This window comes from Helianthus annuus, chromosome 10 (assembly GCF_002127325.2).
Source record: "Helianthus annuus cultivar XRQ/B chromosome 10, HanXRQr2.0-SUNRISE, whole genome shotgun sequence".
NCBI classification, from domain to species: domain Eukaryota; kingdom Viridiplantae; phylum Streptophyta; class Magnoliopsida; order Asterales; family Asteraceae; genus Helianthus; species Helianthus annuus.
In genome coordinates this window covers 150,801,866-150,825,784 of record NC_035442.2, presented here as the reverse complement: position 1 = coordinate 150,825,784, position 23,919 = coordinate 150,801,866, and the positions used below count along the sequence as shown (strand labels likewise).

The window sequence follows — 23,919 nt, the reverse complement described above, 5'->3', positions numbered from 1 at the left end:
ACTTGTTCTCGGACAAAATGTATATCAAGTTCAATGTGTTTGGTCCGTTGGTGCTGAACGGGATTCCCTGATAAGTAGACTGCACTAACATTATCACAGTACACAATTGTGGCTTTAGATGGCGGGTGATGTAATTCAAGAAGTAGATTTCGTAGCCAACAAATTTCAGCCACTACATTAGCAACACCTCTGTATTCTGCTTCTGCACTCGACCTAGAAACCGTGGGTTGGCGTTTTGAAGACCATGAGAGAAGGTTATCACCATAATAAACACAATAGCCGGAGGTAGATCTGCGAGTGTCAGGACAGCCGGCCCAATCGGCATCAGTGTAGGCTGTCAAAGAAGCAGAAGAGGACGGGCATAGCGTTAGACCGAGAGAAGCAGTTCCCTTTAGGTATCGAATGATGCGTTTCAAAGCATGCCAATGGGTAGTCATAGGGGCGTGCATATGCATACAAATTTGTTGAACGGCATAACTGATGTCCGGGCGAGTGAATGTGATGTATTGAAGGGCACCTGCAAGACTACGGTATAGCAAGGGATCCTCATAAGGAGTACCGGAAGTGGAACTTAACTTGGCCTGAGTGTCAACCGGTGTGTCAACCGGTTTACAGGACTGCATGCCAGCCCGTTTGATGATGTCATGGGCATATGTTTGCTGAGAGAGGAACATGGTATTGTTGTTTCTGGTAACAGAGATGCCCAAGAAGTAGCTGAGAGGACCAAGATCTTTCATAGCAAACTCGCTCGCAAGGTTTGTCATAAGCTGCTGACGTAGCGAAGTGGAAGATGTGATGAGAAGAATATCGTCTACATATAGGAGCAAGTAGGCGGTCTGAGTACCCTGCTGAAATATAAATAGGGAGTTGTCACAACCACTTTGACGAAAACCCATCTGAAGAACATAATCGGTAAATCGTTGATACCAAGCCCGTGGGGCTTGCTTTAGCCCGTAGAGAGATTTCTTCAGTTTACACACGTGGTTTGGAAAGTCACAATGGCGAAATCCCATGGGCTGATACATGTAGACTGTCTCATTGAGCTTGCCATGAAGGAAGGCGTTAGTGACATCAAGTTGATGGATTTGCCAAGACTTAGTGAGTGCAAGAGTGAGGACTGTCCGAATGGTGGCCGGTTTAACTACCGGACTGAAAGTTTCTCCACAGTCAATGCCAACCTGCTGTAACCTGCCATCACAAACCAAGCGAGCCTTATACCGTTCTAATGAGCCATCAGCATTAAATTTATGTTTAAAGAGCCACATGCTGCGAATTATGTTCATTTGAGGGTGTCTGGGAACTAACTCCCAAGTCTCATTTTTAATAAGGGCATTAAACTCGTCAGTCATGGCTTTGTACCATTCCGGTGAGGACAAGGCATGGGTGGGGTTTTTCGGTATAGGGATGAGTGGTGTGGTGTGTAGGTTGAATAGTTTCCTTGGTTTGGAAATCCCATCCATCGCACGAGTTCGCATTGTGCGAGTTGTGTTTGTGGTAGGAGGGGGTGGAGCAGCTGTGGTGTGTTGAGGGGGTGGGGTGGAATGGGTCGGGGCAGGTGTAGTGGTGGTGTGAGGATGTGGGGTGGAGTGTGTCGTAACCGGTGTAGTGGGCGGGGTGTTATGGGCTGGTTCAGGGTTTATGGGCTGAGGTGAAGGTGGGTCGGTTAAAGGGTTGTGAGGAGAGGTTTGTGAGGTACTTTGAGGGTTCGGGAGATTTGACGGATTGGTAGGTGAGTTTGGTTGGGTCGATATAGTAGGATGGGCTGAATTGTTTAGTGTGACGGATTGAAGCTGAGTCCAAAGTTGCGGGTGAAGGGGAGCGTCAAGAAAAGAATAAGAGGTGGTGGGTGAAGTGATATGTTGGAAGGGAAAAATGGTTTCATCAAACAGGACATGACGGGAAATGGTGATTTGGTTAGTGTCGAGGTTGAAACATTTGTAACCTCGGTGTTGGGTGGGGTAGCCAAGAAAAACACAAGGGTGAGATCGTGGTTCGAGTTTGTGGGTGGTGGTTGATGGTATAAGGGGATAACAGAGGGAGCCAAAAACACGGAGGTGATCATAGGATGGTGTGCGGCGGTATAGTAATTCGGTGGGTGTGAAGTTTTTATGTGTTTTGCTTGGTAAGATATTGTGGAGATATGTGGCAATTTCTAAGGCGTGAGGCCAAAAGGAAGGTGGTAGGGAAGCATGGGCCAAAAGGGTACGAATCATGTTATTGATGGAACGGATTTTGCGTTCCGCCTTTCCATTTTGGGAAGATGTGTGTGGGCATGAGAGACGGAAAATCATTCCATTTTGAGCACAAAATTGTTTAAAGTTATTATTTACATATTCGGTGCCGTTGTCACATTGGAATGTTTTGATTGGGTGTTCAAATTGGGTTTTGATCTGGTTATAGAAATTGGTAAAAATATTATAAACTTGTGATTTTTGAGCGAGTGGGTATGTCCAAAGAAAATTGGTGCGGTCATCTAAAAATAGTATATAATACCGGTGACCGCCCGTGCTCAGGACGGGGGAGGTCCATAAGTCACTATGGATAATGTCAAAAGGAAAATATGTGCGAGAAGTGGAAGAATTAAAGGGCAAACGAATACTCTTTCCCAAAACACATGATTGACATAAGTTTTTATTTATTTTGTCATAAACAATTGAGCTAGAATTCTTAAGAGAAAGCAATAAATCAGGTCCTGGGTGGCCAAGACGTTGATGCCAGAGTTGGTGTGAAAGAGCAGCAAAGGCGGCAGGGGAAGTTTGTTGTGAAGCGGGTGGTGGCAGCAATGGATAGAGGTCACCGGTGCTGTTGCATCGAAGGATAGGGATCCGGGTCTTGAGGTCCTTCACAAGAAAGCCAAATGGGTCAAATTCGATGGAAAGAGAGTTGTCGGTTGTGAGGCGACGGACGGAAATCAGGTTTTTAATGAGTTTGGGAGAGTATAAAACATTATTTAGTTTGAAGGGTGGGTAGGGTGGCGGTAAAATTTGATTTCCCTGTCCGGTCACCGGGATGGTTTTACCATCACCGACAATAATATGTTGTAAAATGCCATTATTAAAAGAAGAATGGGAGTTACCTGAGGGAAGTTGCATGTGTCCAGTCGCCCCGGTATCCATGATAGAGTTCCAGTCCGGTTGATTAAGGCTCATAGTATACATGGCTTGCTCTATGTTTGTTGGAGTGTATGCCACGTGAGCGGACTGATTTGGTCTCGGGCCGAGTAAACCTGTTCCCGGAGTGGTGCCTGTGTGCTGATTTGTGGTGGGATAAGGGCATGGAGGCATGGGCCAAGGTGTCCAGGATGAGTTCGATGATTGGGCAGCCCATGGAGAGTTGCCGAAAGTCCACAGTTGGTTTGGATAATATGGTTGTTGATTTTGGTTAAAGCCACAACCCCTGCCCCATGACGAGCGTCCGCGCCCTCGTTCTCTTGACCTGCCTCGACCACGGTTGTGGTCTGAAGAGTACGAGTGGGTGTTGGGTGACGGGTTGGGTAGTGGATTGGTGGTGGGAGCATTAGTGGTAGAGTTTTGGTTGGAGCGGCTCTGGGTGGTTTGGGTGTGAAGGGCTGTAGCGGCGGTGGAGGATGCATGGAGGGCTTGGTTTGCCTTACGAGTTTCATTAAGACAAAGCTGTGAGCGAACTTCTGTAAAGGAGGGTAGTGGTTTGGTATTTTGAAGGACAAGGGCAATGCCTTCATAGGAGTCAGTTAAGCCAGCAAGGGTTTGTAAGACAAGGTCTTGGTCACTGATGGGTGCATCAACATTGCTTAGTTGGTCAGCAAGAATCTTAAGTTCTTGGCAGTAGGATGCCATGGAAGTGAAAGTTTCCAATCGGGTGGTGACGAATTTTTGTTTGAGATAGAGGGCTCTAGTGGGTTTGTTGTCTTGGAAAAGGGATTCGATAGCCTTCCAAGCATCATAGGCTGTGGCAGATTTCTTAATGATGGTATTGAGAAGATCGGGTGTGATGGTGCCATAGATCCATTGGAGGACTATGGCATCCAAACGTTCCCATGAATCGAGTGCGGGAGAAGATGTGTCTTGTTTATCTTTGTCGGTGTTAGAGGAGGCAGCGGGTGGTGGTTTACGGGGAGATAAGTGATCGGAGACAAGGGTGGCAGTGCAATGAAGTCGAAATAATTCAGACCACGTATTGTATTGTGTGGATTCGGAGTCAAGGGTAATGGGAATTACTGTTTTGATGTTTGTGACGGTGAGTGCGGGATGGATTTTATTATTATCCATGGTGGATGAGAGGCTGAGAAGGAAAAAAAAAATTGGCTGTGAAGGTGATGCAGGAAGAAAACGGCAGAGAAAGAAAAAGAAAGAAGGGGATTAGGGTTCCCTAGCTTGATACCATGATAGAGATTATAATTGAATCCCTTGACTAATACATTCGATTGACTACAATATATAGAATACATCCTTTCACCTATACTAGGAATGATGATAATTACATTAATTACAAATAATGGTGATCCTAAATTATAGGCTAAATCACAGTCTATTAGAAATCATCAATGGAATTGGATCGAATTCCAAAAATACAAAAAATGGATTTAAGATTTATAATCACAAATTGAGTGTTAAATCTAATAATCTCAATAGAATTAGATCTTAATTAAAAAATAAAATACTGTGAAATCCAATACATATCTTGGTCTATCTATCTATATATTTTTCCTATCAAAATAAATATTTTTTTTAATAAATTGTAATGCGAAGAGTACTGACGATTAGTAGCTGTTTAGTGACATCACTCCTCTTTGAATACCTTAATTAATTAAATATTTAAAAAGCCTACTTTAAATATAAAATATTATGATTTTTTGACATTATTTATTGTTATCGCATTTTCCGCATGACGGCGCTAAATTCGTTACCTAGAAAAGATCGGGGAGATACTTGATATATTTATTTAACGAGTTGACGCTAACCCGCGCGTTGCAGCGGGGTGTTGAAAATGAGTTATTTTAATATGACTATATTCTATTCACCAACTGCATCCAAAGTGGGTTAATTTTCAATTCTTTTGAAAATAATAACAAAATCCAACAACAAAATACCACAAAATTGAACTTGGTAGCAAATTTTTATGCGATTTTCGCCTAAAACAAATTTATTATTTTTAAAACTTAAAAGGCATCATATCAAAAGATGGGGCATAACATGTGGTTAGTTGTTGATAAGAAAACCCATTTGACAATAATAGACATAGAGGTGTTTCTTGAAAAAAAACTCAATTGCAAACAAATGTATTTCTTGAATAAGTTTCATAAAAGGGACAATTTCAAATGATCTCTTGGCCTAGTGGTCAAGTGGAAGGTGGGAAGTGTTGCTTCTCTTGGAGGTCCTGGGTTTAAATTCAGGCAGTGGGGGAGTTTTAATACTAACTTGGTGATACTAACAAACTAAGGTTAGCAACATCCTAACCATACGCCGTTCAGAAAAAAAAGCACAATTTCACATAACCTACATCATCATCCATCTAAAATACAAATGTAGGCAAAAATAACATAGTTTATGGATTACATCTGTTGCACATTTCAACATATCTTCGTAACAAAATTCAATATCCCTAAATTATCTACCAAAAAGTAAATTATTTCGCAATATCCCCAATTATATAACAAAAGTAAATTTATTTTCAATTAAAATCTAACAATACAACATCAAAATTTCAACATGGGAAATAGTTGTGTATTCAACTTTTTTAAAAAAATTAACGAAAACAATGATAGTAAAATTTATTATAATAATACTAACAGTAATCTCGTTTATATCATGGTTAACACTCTTTAAAACAAATCTAAAAACTGAAAAATAAAGCAAAAGAAAACCATCACGTGAAACCATATGCGTTGATGTGCACGCTTGAACATAGTAATAAAGTGAGACTCGTTTTAGATTTTTTTATAATAGGCTTTGCAACATAAAATGATCATCTCATCCCAAACTTTTCACCATTTCACCGTCACTACAGTTTCGTGGTTGTGGCCGACAACCCCCCTCCGGTGCACAACCGCTAGCATGGCCTTCTCCCTCCTGGTGGTCAGCGAACCCCCTTCACATTCTCGGCACTTTGGTACACTCACTGCAAACAATCGAAATCTCCGTCAGTCAATCAATCTAATCGAATTGAATTGCAGCCTCATGAATCATGAACCAAGTGATGTGTTGGATCTTTATTATCCAGCGAATGGAGAGATACGTCGTTGCCTTCATTTGTTATTGTGGCCGAGTTATTTTGAGGGCGGTTGTTATCCGGCTTATATCATATATAAATATGAAGGGAAATGGCGGTTGTTGTTCGGAGGGGATGCGATGATATGTACGGATACGATACGACGGTTGCATGTTCGGAGAGATGCCATAAGTGACTATAGTGGTTAATAATCTGGATTATTATATATATTAATAATGAAACGATACAACGATTCAGTGTTGATTTGTTTATTTTTTTTCCAAACGGTGTGTCGGAACAATGCGTTAGTTACTTTTGGGTTCAAATGGTGCGTCGGTACTTTCCGGGTGTGTAGTAACTTAACTTGCAACTTTAAACGGTGCATCGGTTTCTTTCCAGTTCAAATGGTGCGTCAGAACGGTGCATCCGTATTTTCCGGTTGTGTAGTAACTTGAAAGGGTGTGACCCTTTGATTTTATGCCGTTTATTAGTGTGCCGGTGCGATAGTTCATGTGTTTGTTTAATTCCTTTCAAATGGTGGGATGTTCCATGCATGTTCTGCATATTGTGGTTACGTCACTAATGGGTAGGTTTGAGTATTTGTATGTATATCATATATACATAATATAAGTGGAAGCGATGATTCCATATTCCATGCGAACAGATCGACAATGGAAGATTGAATAGGTGTGATGATTGGTTTCATGCAAAAATTGTAATGGGTATGATATATTTAAAAGTAGTTTGATGGGTTGTGACTTTTGAAAGGGTGTGTTGTGTTTAAAAGTTGTGACATTTTCGTAAGGGTGTGTTATATTTAAAAATTGTTTGAAGAGTTGTGACTTTTTGAATGAGTGTGATCTAAACACATGAATTGTTGATTCTTATGCTGTGTGTTGGTTCAAGTATGTCTCGGTTCATTTGAAGAGTTTAATCAAGTACATATGCGAGAGTAAAATGAAGTGAAGGGTGTGACTTTTAAATAAACGGGACATAACCCAAATATATTTATTAAAGGGGTATATATATTGGGACATGTTGGTTTGGGTTATGTGTTTATGAAGCAAGGGTATTAGTTAAGGGTTATGTGTAAAAAGACACAACTTTTGAGTTACCCTAAGGCACCCCAAGTTACTTTTTGTAGGGTTATATAATTATTTGGAGAGCCTGGTTTCTTGGGAAGTAGTAGCAGCATATCGACATCACGTCCAAATTCGATCTCACGCGCTACCATTCCAGAAATCCTTTTTATATTAATTTTAAATATTCTTTTCCTAATACTCTTTCATTATGGGTTGGATACAAGTATAAAACTAATCTTATATTAATACTCGGTTGTAAAATCATGTCTCATTCCCAGCCTATTACCCTGGTATTTACCTGTGTTGGGGAATTTTATGAAACCGGACGATCAGAGAGGCGTGTAATCACTATCGGATCAAATTATTTCGATAGTTCTACCGAATAATTCAATCAGATACAACTCTGATTTCGAGAATTAGAACAACAATATGTTTGTGGTAAATTCGTAATGAACCAGGAAGAAGACCAAAAACCGTATCTACGAATTTAGGGATTAATTGCAGATAACTTTCCATGGGCAGTTTTAATTCAAATTTTGAATATATTGCCTTAACTGCCTTTATTTTTCGACCCCAGCCAGGGGCTCCGCCCCTTGGACTCCGCTAGGGGCTGCCACCCCTTGGACCCTGCTTCCAGGGGCGTTGCCCGCTTAGAACCTGTTAGTGCATATATCTGTCGACTTCGTCTTGTATCAAGTTTTAGACTAGATTGTATAGATCAGGGCACGTTTTACGAGATAGAAGCATGTTTATGGTGTTGTAAAGTCTGATTTCGCTCATAAGCCTAATTCCGCTCCAAATGTCATTTGGATGATTTCGGGCGGAATCACAACATTCAGATTCTGCTCCAAATGACTCTTGTATGTTTCGGGCGGAATCAGGACCATATATATAGGTGTCCATGAGCGAAATCAGATAACAGTTCCTTGTATTCCATACCGAAGTGCTGCCGGTGTGAAGACTCGTTGTAATCGCTGTCAGATTAATCAAAACGGTGTTTAAAGTGAAGAATCAGCTGTTTCTAAGTCTATTTCTTGTTTTCCGCACCTGAAATAGATCAGAACCTCTCTGAACGACTCATTCGGATCAGTCGAACGATCCTACAATTGGTATCAGAGCCAGTTGTAGGAGTTCTGCAGTTTACCGCCGAATTTCACTGAAATTTCTTATTTCTACACCTTCTTTCATCAGTTCAGAAAGATTTAACGGTCAAAACCTGATCAATTTTTCACAGACTGTAGATAATTGACTATTAACAAACCCTTGAAAGTTTCTCGGCTAAATTCGGCTTAAAATGGACAAAAATGACCTCCGAGTTGATTCTGCTCGAACTGGACATCTCTGATTTCGCTCGAGATATAGGCCTGGTTTCGCTCCAAGCTGCAAAAACCTGCTGATTCCGCTCCAAAATTCTTTGTAATTCCGCTCCTGTGATATAAAGTTTGAGGTTTCGCTCCAAAGTTTGTCTTGATTTCGCTCCAATCAACAAACTGCTGATTTCGCTCCAGACTGTTTGTGGTGATTTCGCTCCAAACATCATTTGGTGATTTCGCTCCAAACATCATTTAGTGATTTCGCTCCAAAGGCTATTTTGGGATTTCGCTCGAAAATTGTATATGGGTTAATTCCGCTCCAAAGTAACTGTTTTTGAAATACGTGGTACCGAATCATGGATAATGATTTCTACAACGCGTTTGCCACACCGACTACTCCGGCTGTCATTGCTCAAGCTATGAATTTGGAAAACGAAACGGGAACTACTCAAAAACCCCCGAAACTAATGAGCATTGAGGAGTATTACGGTTGGAAAGACAGATTCGAAAATTGGGTTCAAGCGAACCATCTTAGATCGTGGGAGTGTATTCTGAAGAAATATGCATTACCATGTACTGATCTGCACGTTGAGAAAGAAATATCGGAGTTTACAGTTCAAGAACGGGATATGTACAAAGCCGAGAAAATGATGATCAGTCTATTACAACAAGCTATAAAAGAAGACATCTTCATATTACTTCAGCACGATAAAACTTCAAAGTCAATCTGGGATGCACTTAAAGTCAAATTTGAGGGAAGTGAACACATGATTAAAAGTAAGAAAGCATTGCTCAAGAAAGAGTTTGATTTGTTCACAAGTTTACCCGGGGAAGATACGAAGAAGCTCATTGAACGATACTGTCACTTAGTGCGATCCATGTCTATGCTGAGTATAAAAAAGGATCGAGAAGAGTGGGTAGACAAGTTAGCTGATGCGTTACCGCAGAAAGAGTGGGGAACTTACTTGATGATTTTAAAGAATACTGGGGTGTATGATGGATTAACAATTTCTCAGTTTATCGAGAAGATTGAGGGTCAGGATTTGGAATAACAAAAGATTGCGAGGATGAACAGTCCAAGTGGTCAACATGATGTAAAGATGTATTACAAAGGCAGTGTTCCGGAAGCTGAAAGAAGCCCGAAGATTCAAACCGCATTTAGTGCTGGAGATTCAACAGAAAAAGTTGATCAAAATCCAAAGAGCAGCAGTGGTTTCTTTTCATTTCCAAGCATCAATCCTAAAGATACTACATCAAGTTTACATTCTCAAAGCACAAAAACTGGAAATGGTTATGTGATTCAGTGCAACATAGCATTAAATCTTCCAGAGGGTCAAAGTTTTTCTGAAGAAACTGCTGAAGACCACATGGCTTTACTTGGTTCTGTGTTACTCTCCTATGAAGGTTTAGTTGAGGGCGGATCGGGAATCCTATGCTCACAAAGGAGGATTACGATCAGATAGACGCCAAAGAGATGGAACTAATGGACATTAAATGGTATCTAGCTAGTGTTCTTAGGCGAGCTGAAAAGTTCAAGCTGATTACCGGGAGAAATGACTTTCTTGATGCACATGTTTCTACTTTAGATTTTGACAAATCTAAAGTTACTTGTTTTCGATGCAGGGAGAAAGGTCATCTCAAGAGAGAATGCAAGAACAGGGAAGCTAGTGGAGCTTAGAATCCGTTCGGAAAAGACGATTATTACCGGAAAGCCATTTATCAGCAAGTGGGTCAGCAACAACTACAAGAACCGCATGTGGCTCATGGTAGAAAAATCGAGGATTCTAAGAGAGCTTGTTTGGTGGATTTTCACTGGAACGACTACATATCACCAGAAAGCAAGTCTGTTTAGTCAATTAGGATGATAAAAGTTTACCTGAAGGCTTTAGCTGGGATATGTTTGTTGATGAAAAAGGAGAGTTCAAAGCATTCATTGCTAAGATTGTTAGAGAACCAGATATGTTTGCCACATAGATGAAGTCTATTGGTGAGACTGTGAAGAATGTGGAGGAAGAGGTTGTTGTTTCTGATGAAAGCTCATTGAGTGCAGATGAAAGTTCACAAAGTGATGCTAGTTCAGAAATAGAAGTTGTCTTTGATCAAACACCATCTGTTTTTGGTTCCTCGGATGATGTGTCTGAAAAATCAATCGAGTTTGATCAGTCACCAACTGATGATAGTAGTGACGATGAAGAAGAAAAACATATTAAAATTGCAAAATCTCATCTGTCTCCTGAAAGTTTTCATTTCTATTTTGCAGATCGCATGGAGAAGCTGAAAGAGAAACGAGCTGCAAAAGAACAGAAAGAAATGAAGAATGAAAATGTTGTTCAAATTGAAGAAGTTTAAAGTGTTGCTGAGGAGATGGTTGAAACTGAGCAAGTGTGTAAAGAGGAAAAGGTGACTGAAGCAGAAAAAGTTGTTGAAGTTGAGAAGATAATAGAAGTTGAAAAGATTGTTGAAGTCGTCAAGCCTTGTTCAAAGTGTCTTGAACTTTGCAAAGAATGTGCAGTCAAAGACGAAAAGCTAGCTGAGTATGAGAAGAACAAAGAGCAATTACTGTTCAATCTCAATTATGTGAAAGAATCTTATGATGTCTTGAACAGAACAGTGACTGGTCTTCAAAAAACAAACTCAGAAAGAGAGAATGCTTTGACAATGATGAATGCTGTGATGATGTCAAAGCAGAAAGCTATCAACTTCTATATCGAAGAAAGTGCTAAGTGGAAGCAAGAGTTGGAAACAGAGAAAATTGAGAATGAGAGAATTAGACGTTTATTACAAAGCTATTGTAGTTCTGATTATCTCATTGATCGAATTTATCCAACTGTTGCAGGTTTCGAAGCTTTTCAAGATGAGAAGTCGAAGAAAAAGGATAATGGTAAGAAATCGACTGTTACCTATAACAAGTGTCTGCCTCCAATCTGGGAAGGGTATTCTCCTAGAAAACCAAACGAGGAGCAACTTGAAAAAGCGGTCAATATAAAGCTAAAAACGGACACAACTGATGAATTACCAGAAAACATTGACGTCACTTACACATCGTCTGACACTGATCATGAGTCTGAGTTAATCAAAAAGGTGGTCGATCAGGTGTTAGATACTGATGAGGAATCTGAGTCAAAGTCAGAGTCTGGAGGTTCATGTCCGTCGGTCAACAGTAAAAAATCGTCGGTTAAACGGTCTTACATTCTAAAAAGACCATCGGATTTGGTGCTTTTAGACTTTAGTTCCAGATTGTTATTCTTCTAAACTATAGTTTTTGTTTTTGCATTTTGGTAGTTTGGTGGTTGTTTCAAAAAGTAAAGTAGAGTGGTTTGAAGTAATATCTTGTAACTTAGCTGAAGAGTCATCTTTTGCGTGTGTATTCATATATTGATTACTTTTATTATTTAGTTATAAACTGTGTCTACGTACTTGGTATTTTCCATCAAATTTGGGTGTAGCTGAGTAATGACACCTTAGTATTAATATCTTTTGGTATGTGGTATTTTATTATAGGAGAAGGTGCAGTACTATGACGTTGCGACAGAACAACGAGCAAAGTTTGAGAAAGCTTCGGCAGACTATGCTAAGAGAAAGGTGCGCATGTTTTTTTCTCACCGTAACTACTGTTCTTTACTTTGAAACATAGTGGTGTTTGGTTTGACGGAGTAAAAACAGATTGATAGTAAAAGGGTGTGTCAGATTTTAGGGAAAATATATGAGAATCAGCATTTAACCCAGCCTGTGTTGACCCATTACACGTTGTGTCTGACCCACCCAAGCAACAGGTATCAAGTAATTAACTAATTATACTTGTTGCAGTACCAACTTACTATCAAACTCATTCATACCCATAGTGATTCTTGCTAATGTAGAATACTGTTTCCACCCATTAGTTTTATTATACCATATTATATAATATAGGTATTGCAGCAACTGTGTTTATACTCACCAATAAAAACCTTAATTGCAGGAAAATGGGGAACATGACGAGTTTGATGAGGATTCAGACTCATATTATGATCGATGAATGAATATGTTGCTTTTGACCTCGTAGAGATTCTATTTAGATGTCACAAGTATTTTGTACAGTGAGATATTCAAATGTGTCTTCTGGAACTAAGTGCATGTAAATCATTCTCTGTGTAGATTGAAGAAAAATAGAACCTGAACACAAATGCGAGTTTTTGTTGATAAAGGTTTGTGTTGCTATAATCCGTTAATGAAACCAATAGAGTATATTGTAATGGTTCTTGGGAATCAATACAACGATCATGCACATGTGCATTATGTTAATAACACCCATACTCGTCACCGATCGTGCACATGTGCATTATATTGATAACACCCATACTCGTCATCCGTAATCTGTTAACCATCATTAACATGAACATGCACATGTGCATCACGTTAACAACACCCCATAATCATAACTAATCATATTGTTAACCATTAATACATAACCGTGCACATGCGCATCACATTGCCAACATCCTTTAATCATCTCCCTATAATCATATGTTAACCATCAGCACATTTCCAATCCACATGTGCATCGTAATGCTAACACCCTATAATTATCACTCTAACACCCTATAATTGTCACTGATAAACTGTTGACCCACTATGATCATAACCGATAAACTGTTGACCGTGTATACATGGTTGACCGATAAACTGTTGACCATGTATACATCGTTGACCGTTTAAATATTATGCGTACACATTCCATATGTTTTATTAATTATGATATTTATATCCTCTTTTTATTCATTTTATTTTTTGTTTATATATAGGAACAATCCTACGTTGAGCATTGTACACATCAGAGCATTGTACACATCGGTACATATTATGTTCAAAAGAATGGTACATATTATGTTCAAAAGAAGGACAACCAAAAGAAATACTTGAACTACTTATAAATTGATTATCACTTGTTTTTTTTACATTCCTTGTTTAGACTTATTTTTTATCTACTTAGCGGTGTAGTATTCATTGTTGTATTCATGACCAATTAACATAAATTACCAACATGTCCACTGTTTCAACATCATGCACATGTGCATTACCCAACGCGTGCATTTTCAACATTGAAACCATACCATCTAAACTTATCGATGCACGTTTTTTAATGCCATTATGTTTTAACTACATGTACTCCATTTTCAACTCACATATTATACATTGCAACGTATACATTATGCACATGTGCATTCCCACCATATAATATGTCAAACAACATTATACATTACTACCTCTACACGTTATGCACATGTGCAATGCCAACATAAACTATGCCACTCATCATATCACATCAATAGGTAACTGTCCATTTCCAACATATACTATACCATACACCATACAACATTGTAAACACATATCCTATACCAAACACCATCATACATTACCATTATGCATAATAATATATAAATATGCACATGTGCATTGGCAACATAATCATTTATGTCACAACAATAAACACTTGTGTATTTCTAACATATACTATACTAACCACTATATAACATTTGAAAACATTGTAAACTGATTATAATCATCCGGAAACACATCATATATCACCACTATGCATACTAATTCACCTTATGCACATGTGCATTTCCAACATATACTATACCATATTACATCAAATTACTGAATTACTGAATTAACGATCGTATAGTTGTCATCGTCCAATAAACAAATATAAATTATCAATAAAAATAACTAACATATCAACCACCATACAAAAACAACCATAATTTTCAATATAACACGTTCAATGTAACTTTCTTTCATTAATGGTGGAAGTATTCCACCGTCTCGTCGCCCTTGTCATCCATCACATCGTGCTTTTTACTTGTCCTATTCCTTATATTTCTTCCTCCTGCAATAACTGCACATGACATCAAACAACATTGCTCAACATGAAAGTAACAATTGGATGCACATGTGCATATACTACCAACTGCATCATCGACTAATAACCAACCTTTTTTGATTTTTCGTTAAACACTTTTGTATTCACCTTCCTTATCATCAGGCAGTTTTGTTGCCCCTTCGTCATTCTATCTCAACACAAATGTTACTTTCTTCGCTTTTTTTCCATTTTTTATCTACAGTAATAATTGAAACATAATATAAGCAAAATGTAATTTCAATTAGTATGTACATTAAACACCCTTTTTCATCACCGTAAACGATATGCATTTGTGCATCTATATGCACTTTGTGCATCTGTATGCACATGTGCATCACATGTCATTGTCATTATGCACTTGTGAATCAAAATGCACATGTGCATCACATATTCTTATAATGATATTTAAAATTAATCCATATGTAAAGTTCAATGTTATGTGATCAAATTCAATATGCATATATGCATCACTTTAAACAACAACATCAACAGAATCTAATTACACAAAATCATAAACACGTATATTAAACAAAACTGCTCATGTTTGCTATGCACATGTGCATCACATGAAACAGTAACATCATCATATTCTAATTACACAAAATCACAATAACACCATCATATCTTAATTACACAAAATCACGTATCTTACACAAAACTGCCCAAGTTCACTATGCACGTGTGCATTACTTAAAACAACAACACCAGCATATTCTAATTACACAAAATCATCTACACGTATCCTAAACAAATCTACTCAAATTCACTATGCACATGAATGATATTATTAACTTTATTTGCTCAAATTCAATATGACACACTCATTGAATCATCTATTCTTATACTCACGTTGCCCTAATTACGAAAGGATTAAAAATGAAGAATGCTTATAATCACGTTGCCCTAATTACGAATAGATGAAGAATGTACGATCGATGATCAAGTTCATAATATATATTATAGGACTAATTTTGGACGAACTTTGGGGACTAACCTCGATTATATGACTATCTGCTGGTAAAATCTCAGATCTGAGATAAATTCTCAATCCAGATGCTTCAATATCCCGAACTGATGACGGTGAAGTGATGATGTATTCGAGACGATGATGTAATCGATGAACTGTTGAGTATTGTTGAGAGATTCAGGGACGAACTGTTGATAATTGTTGAGAGATTCAGGTTGAATGTTGAGAAAATGTTGAGAGATCTGGATCTAATCAGAGGTTAGAGAGAGTGGATGTGAAAGTTTGTATTAAATGTAATTTAATTTGTGCTTGAAGTCCAATATTTTAAAAGTTGTTTGGTATTTACAAAATTGCCCCCTGTTCACATCGGTTCTCGCGGTTCTCGCAATAAGGGTGGTTCTAGCATGAACCCTACCCTATATATATATATATATATATATATATATTCTACTTGTATGGCAAGTCACCAATCTTTTTTTTTGAACGACAAAGCTTACTCCTACTTTACTACTCCTACTTACTTATAAAAAATTCTTTACTCAAAAAATTTGGTTAGATTAGACGTCGACGATATTTCGGTATTAAAAGCTCTTATGTCCTTGGACGAGCTCAGTATTTTACCATCACTATACTACGCCAACGATGGGTGCAATCACCCTAGCATGTTGTAGAGAGTGATAGTTTATATCGTGTGAGGGAGATAACCTTCGATTCCTGATTGCTGTCGAAGTCGGCAAAACAATGGCTGATTTTATGGCTAATTTTAAAGGGCCAGGTTCAACACATTCCAAACCCTCATCTATCCCTCCATCTTCCACACATAAAATAGAGGGTTCACATTTTTCCTTGGGTGTGAGGAGTGAACCGAAACGTGTTGCCAAGAAAGAAACCCAACATGCTAAAGAGGGGTGTTCTTACAAGTACTTTGTCTCCTGAAAACCTCGCGACTTCACGGGGGAGAAATGAGCTATAGATGCCATGAAATGGCTAGATGAGATGGAAACTGTTTTGGTCAAAAATCAAGCTAGGATAATGCAACCAAATCTTTTGTTGTGAGGTGTGATGCTTGAATCAATGAACAAATGTACGAATAACTTGTAAATGAAATGAACAAGTGACACAAGGATTTATAAGAGGAAAAATCCCTTGATCAAGAGTTGATCTCCGGCATATAAAACCTCGGGTGATGGAAACTACCAATCACTAACTATATTTAAACAAATGATTGTTACAACTCGGGATGATAACAAGCTTGATACAAGGATCACTAGAGTGCAAAAGTGTATGAAATCGCCAAAGTATTGCCGAGAGCTTGCGAGAGTGTGTGTGTTTGCTAACTTGTTCTAACTCAAGCTTGTTATCCCCTTTTAAAAATAGAAATTATCTAAGTAACTAATGTTTTGGTCAAAAATCAATCAATGACAATGTAACCAAACTTTCTGTTGTGAGGAATGATGCTTGAATTGATGAACAACAATTAGGATCACTCAGAAATGATATGCACAAGTGACACAAAGATTTATACGAGGAAAAAGCCCTTGATCAATGAATGATCTCCGGCATAAAAAACCTCGGGTGATGGAAACTACCAATCACCAACTCAAATTAAACAATAAACGTGTTACAACTTCGGATGATAACGAGCTAAGTACAAGGATCACTATAGTGTATTGTGTAAAAAATGTGAAATTGCTAAGTGTTTTGCCGAGAGCTGGTGAGAGCAGTTGTACGAGTGTGTGTGTAGCCAAAAATAGCCAAGTGTTTTCTAATTAGCTCGCTACCCCTTTGTTTTGGTCAAAAATCTTATGAGGATAATGCAACCAAATTCTTAGTTACGGGGAATGATGCTTGAAATGAAGAACAACAATAAGGATCACTTTGATGTAAATTGCACAAATGACACAAGGATTTATACGAGGAAAAATCCCTTGATCAATGAATGATCTCCGGCATAAAAAACCTCGGGTGATGGAAACTACCGATTACCAAGCTCAAATAAATCAATTAAAGTTTACAACTTTGGATAGTGACGAGCTAAGTACAAGGATCACTATGGCTAATCGTGTAACAGTGTGAGATTTGTTAAGTGTTTGTAGAGAGCTTTGAGACTGCACTTGTACGAGAGTGTGTGTGTAACCAAAAATGGCTAAGTGTTCTAATTTTAGCTCGTCACCCCTTTAAAAATGAAAGCTAACTAAGCTAACTAATTGTCCGACTTTTGTGCCATGCTCCCACGTTCTCCACAACGTCCATTTCCATTCAAATGTGTGCGAAATACCCGTGGAATATTCCATAGTAACGTTGCCAAGACCAAGTCAAGCTCAATACTCCTGCAAAACAATACGAAACACAAACAGCCAATCGTTAGTATGAGGATCCTTAGGGTGATCCATGATCCTGATCCTGAAGCTCTTCTGAGGATCACTATCTGTCACAGAAGTAAGGATCACTAATTAGGATAGCAAATAAGGATCACTAATTGTTAGAAAATCCTCCCCTAACAATTGCCCCCAAAATATAAGGAGTAAAATGTAAAATTAACGAGTTATGTTTTCTTGATCTTATCCGTAACAAACTCAACGGATTTATAGCCGTTAATCCCGAACTATCCGTTGCATTATGACGTCACAGAAGTGACACCCCTGCAAAAATCATGACTATAAATAGGGATATAGATATGATCGTTTGCATTTAAATTCAAGAACTTCTCCCTTTATAACCGCATTCAGAAGATCAAACAGGTATTCTCCCCTTCATCTTCTCTCTTTGCTTGCTCTGTTTTTCTTCTCTTTTCATTTATTCCGTTCAAAATGTTGCTCCGGAACTCCCCTGCTAAGGATCACCGGAAGGAAAGCCCCTTCAAGAGTCAAGGGATCATCACAGATTCCGCTAAAGAACGCTGCATTTTCACCGATCCTCAAGTTGACAGGGTCCGGTACTGTTTTACCGCAAACACCGTGTTCAAACCCTATGATCCTACTGCCCTGAGCGATCACACTTCTGATTCATGGGTCGCCTTCCCTGTGACCCCGTTTGCCATAGGCTACACATATCCCTTTCCAGCTTTCACCCAATCCTTCTTTTCCCTAACTGGCATATCTTACATCCAAGCCATGCCGATGACCTGGAGGGTTTTACATACCCTTGAGAGGATCATCGAGCAGGAGGGGATAGATTTAGGCATGGCTGAGTTGGGGGAACTGTATGATCTTACCACCTTTGGTTCCCATCGTTATCTGTTCAAACGAAAACCTGGGGAGGAGCACCCAATCTTCAAGGCTACCAAAAACGACACCAACTGGAAGCGGCGCTTATTTTTTGTGAGAAGAGATACCATCCCTGATGGGAAGGACTTACCCAAAAATTGGTCTACCCATGGTAGGATGGAGGATCCTGAGGAGGATCACCAGAGAACCTTTCTATATGAGGATCACTGATATTGTTTTGCTTTCTTGTTGTGCAGTTATCTCCGTTTCACACCTTAGATTGACTCCTGCTGCTAAAGAGAGACTCTTGGCCTTCAAGAGACTTGATCCTGAAACAAGAACTTTCAAGACTACCACCCAAGATTCTCAGGAAGTATCCTCTGGTTCTGTCACGATGTCAAGTAAGTATCCTTGTTTAAAGATTCAATTACATAATGAATTCAAATAAATTTAAGATACTTATCTTGTTTTGGTTGTGTAGGTGCTGGAAAATCCACCAAGTCTGCTTCAAAGTTCAGCATCACCGATCTCACCAATGTCAAATCCTCGAGGAAGAAGACTCCTGCCAGCCCAACTGCTTCAATCCCCAAGGCACCCCTCAGAGGGAAGGGGGGCAAGAAGAGAAAGGCCTCCGAAGCTGAGGATCTGCAAGGCCTCCCCTTGATCCGCCAACAGTTCCTGGACTACTTCAATGAGGTAAGGATCACTGTCCCTGCTTGTGTATCCTGCTTGTTTGAGGATCATTTGGTTCTGACATTATCCCTTGTCTTCCTTGCAGAAATTTGCTGAGATCGAGACCTATGTTGGCCATGTTGAGGATCAGGATAGCAAGATTGCTGATCTTCAACATGTTGTCATGCTGAAAGACCTCAAGATAGCTGATCTTCAGAAGGATCTCCAGAACACCAAGAATGAAGCTGCCAAGATGCTGATCAACTTTGATTATGAGAAGCACGAGATCACCCAGGATGCCAAGGTCTCCACCGCCATAGCAATGTACAAGATCCAGCTGCAAATGGCCATGGAAGCTCAGGATCCTGCTTTTGACAAGAGCACCTGGGATGTGGAGGGCTGGAAAGCAAGGCTAGCTGAACTGGAGGATGACGAAGATGCTAAGGAGATCTTGACACTTGAGGCTGGAGGCAGTGGCAAGGATCAGGGTGGTGAGGCAAGTGGAGCTGGTGGTGAAGATGCAGCGAAGGTTTAAGCTGCAGGATTGGGCGATGAAGGAAACTTCTAGATATAGCCGGAGCCCATTTTTTTTTGTTTAGTGGTTGTTTTGTTGAACAATGATGGTCTGTACTTGTGAACAATAGTTTTAGGTTTAAGGATCAAGGATCCTTCGGACAATAGGCAGGATTGCAACTGGTGGAGGGATCCTCTGTTTGGGGGATGAAACCATTGTGATCCTGCCGCCTTTACATTCCTGCACAACTTCAAACCTATTATCATGGACACCCTTTACCTACCCCAGCGGACGGGCCACGTATTGCTGGTAGATGCTTGGGGTAGGTAATTTTGACAACCTTTTAAGGGTTAGTCTTTTTGTTAATAAATAAAATCTTAACCTTTTGTCGCTTATCCTGTGTTGTTATCCTTTAAGTTCCTTTAATTTTCAATTGTCTTGATGTACACTTATTAAATAAGCAATTTTGAATAAGTCCGATTGAAAACATTTAGGATATGATCCATGATCAAATATCCTATGGTTGTAAAATCCCAAAAAGTAGTATATGTTTTAAGGATCGTTAGTTCAGTTGTCATAGTATAAGGGTTATTCGAATAAACAATGAATAAGATAAAAATAGTTAAGGATCATACCTGAGGATCCAAGTTAGGATCCTAATCATAATCAGGATAACTATAAGATAAACCTTAGGATCAAGGATCCTTAGTTGTTAAACTTCAAGGACCTGAAATAGATCATAACTTGGGACTAAGCCAATATAAGATAAGAGTTAGCAACTGGGGACAAGCCCAAGGATAACTGGGGACAAGCCCAAGGATAACTGGGGACAAGCCCAAGGATCATGTGTAAACTGGAGTATGGCCCTAACTGGCGACTATCCAAACTTAGTGACATGATAATGCCAAAACCTTAGCTAACGTGAAAACGTTAGAAACCTTAGGAACGGATGTATGGTACGTCTACTGTTAGGGCTGGATTTTTACAATACATGATCCTCACGTGTGATCCTAACCAGTGATCCTTGTTTCTTTGGCAGATAGTGATCCTCAGCAGAGTTCCAGGATCAGGACCACGGACCATCATAGGATCCTCATGCTAACAGTTGCTTTCGTTGAATTTAATGGTGTTTTGCAGGACATCTAGCAGGATCCGCTCTTAAGCATCACAATTAAAGGACACGTCTTTACAATTATAGCATGTGCTTAATCGGAGATGGACGTTGTGAAGGATATGGAAACTTGGCATGATTTAAGGGCGATAATTTAGGCTAGATTTACTTTTATTTCTAAAGGGGTAATGAGCTGATTATTAGTCTTTTTACCTAAAATAGGTCACCTACACTTGTATATATAACACTCTTCCTCATTCGGAAGAACACACAACACAATTCTCACACTCTTAGACACTCGAAACTATAGTGATCCTTGTACTCAGCTCATTATCATCCAAAGTTGTAACCATATTTTGATATATTGAAGTTTGGTGATCGGTAGTTGCCATCACCCGAGGTTTTTTATGCCGGAGATCATACATTGATCAAGGGCTTTTTCCTCGTATAAATCATTGTGTCTTTGCATATTTCATACTGAAGTGATCCTTTACTTTTTCAATAAACCAAGCATCATTCCCCATTTACTTAGAGTTTGGTTGCATTATCCTTGTGTGATTTTTGACCAAAACAGTTTGGCGCCCACCATGGGGCAATTGGTGCTTCATTCATAAGAAAACTTTCTGTTCGAAATCATTTCAAAGAATTACATGGCTTCATCATTGAAGAACATGTCCACGGTGATGTCTGCAGTCACCTCGTCTCAGAACACTCTGCCTCCTCCACCGGCAGGATCCCAGAAGAATGCTGAGAAGAGACAAACTCCACTAACTCTAAACCTCCATCTTCTTCTGCTATGAATTCTTATATTCCCAGTACTAGTGATGTATTTACTTTGATTTTGCAGATGAAGGATCGTATGCAGCGGCAGGATGAAACTAATGAAAGGATCCTCAGGGAAATTGGAGATCTCAAAAGACAAAGGAGAACTGCAGAAGATCATTCCCCACTGATGCCTAAATCCTTGAGCTTTGATACTCCAATGATCACTTCTCAGCCATAGGAAATTCCAGACGTGCAAATTATGGGAGAATCAAGAGGATTGCACCTCGGATCAACAGCAATGACTCAGACATCAGGCTCACACTTTCAGCCGGCAGGATCCTATCCCTAGCATATGGGATCCTTCATGAAATCAGGAGCCTATCCGGGAGCGCAGCAGTTTCAAGGATCCTACTTTGTTCCAGGATCATCCCAGATTCAAGGATCCTCCTTCGTTCCAGGGTTATCCCAGATACCAGGATCCTTCCAGATACCGGGATCCTCCCAGATACCAAGATCCTTCCAAATGCCAGGATCCCTAAAAAGTTTGCAAACAGGAAGTCTAGATGTCCATCAAGGGGACTTCATTCCAATGCAGACCATTGCTTCCACTGGTCCCTCCGTTATTCCAGAATCCCAGCAATATAGATTCACTAACTTGAACCCAATGGGAGGTAACACTTTAAATAATTATCCTACCACTAACCATGGATTCATGCAGGATACAAGTATCAATCATGCTATGGCCAGGGAGTTGCAGAAGCTAAAAGATATGATCTCAAGTGTTCCAAGGGTAGTCAAGCCTATCCCAGAGATTGCAGATGGAAGCCATAAGGTATCTCGCTTTGCACCACCAATTTGTGATGCAGAGGTACCCAAAAGGTTCCATATCCCTACTATGAAGCTGTATGATGGTACAACGGATCCTGAGGAGCACATAGCACAATACAGGGAAAGGATGGAGATCAATCCAATCCCGGAAAAGCTAAAGGAAGCATGCCTATGTAAAGGATTTGGATCCACCCTTACTGGATCAGCTCTTAAATGGCTGCTAAGTCTTCCCCCTTACTCTATTACTTCATTTGCTAATTTAGTTAATTTATTCAATAATCAATTCTCTTATAGTAGAAAGTTTGAAAGATTAACTAGTGATTTGTACAGGATAACTCAAAATCATAATGAATCATTAAGGGATTATATAACTAAATTTAGTAAAGAATCCTTGGACATTCCCAACTTGGATATGGCTACGGCTGTCGAAGCCTTCAAAATGGGACTGCTTAAGGATTCATTGTTCTATGATGATCTTGTTATGACACCATGCAGGAATCTAGATGAAGTAAGAACTCGGGCACTCAGGTTCATCCGGCTAGAGGATGACAAAAGGATCCAGGAGAGACAAGTAGGATCCTCAAAACAGGAGAAGCATGGATCCTCCTTCAAGAGCAATAAGTTCAAATCCTACCATAGAAACGACAACCAGAATGTGCATGCTGTTGACCAAGAAGAGGATGATGAAGATTATCCTCCAATCTCAGAATATTGTTTTTCCGTTGATAATCATGAGCTAATCCTTGCAATGCAGAATCTAGGAGAAAAAGCTAGGTGGCACAGGAAGAATGATAAACCATCCTGGACTAAAGACAAGTCAAAATGGTGTGCATACCATGAGGATTTCGGGCACCTAACTGAAGAATGCATAGCTTTAAGAAAAGAGATTGGATATCTGTTAAGCAAGGGGCACCTAAAAGAATTGTTGGGAAGAAAAAAGCAAAAGACTCAGGATCCTGAAAGGATCCCTGAAAAGGCTCCAGCACCTCCGGCAAATGCACAAGTGATCAACTTTATTTCTGGAGGATCAGACATCTGTGGTACATCCTTCTCGGCGGCCAAAAGGCATGCAAAGGAGTCAAAAATGGATAATGGAGAAAGACCTATTAGAACATCAAGTGTCTCAGAAGGGAAGATGATAACGTTTGATGAGGATGATCGCATTAACATTCAGGATCCTCATCATGATAGTTTAGTTATTACTCTCTTTATCTCTAATCATTTTATCCGCAGGATCCTTATCGATGGAGGAAGGTCAGTGAACATTATCCAGCTTGATGTTCTGAAGAAAATGGGTATTCCAGAATCAGACATCACACCAAGATCCTCCATGCTTGTAGGATTCAGTGGAGAAACGAAGAAAACTCTGGGGG

At 39.4% G+C, this 23,919-nt stretch overlaps 1 protein-coding gene across 1 annotated transcript; it reads left to right on the top strand.

Annotated features, from left to right (window-relative positions):
* The first annotated feature begins 9,681 nt into the window (after positions 1–9,681).
* LOC118482723 lies at positions 9,682–12,596 on the top strand. Its single transcript, XM_035978357.1, has 3 exons — positions 9,682–9,876; positions 12,083–12,163; positions 12,540–12,596. The coding sequence occupies exons 1-3, from the start codon at positions 9,682–9,684 to the stop codon at positions 12,594–12,596; spliced, it is 333 nt and encodes a 110-aa protein (XP_035834250.1).
* The last annotated feature ends 11,323 nt before the right edge of the window (positions 12,597–23,919 follow it).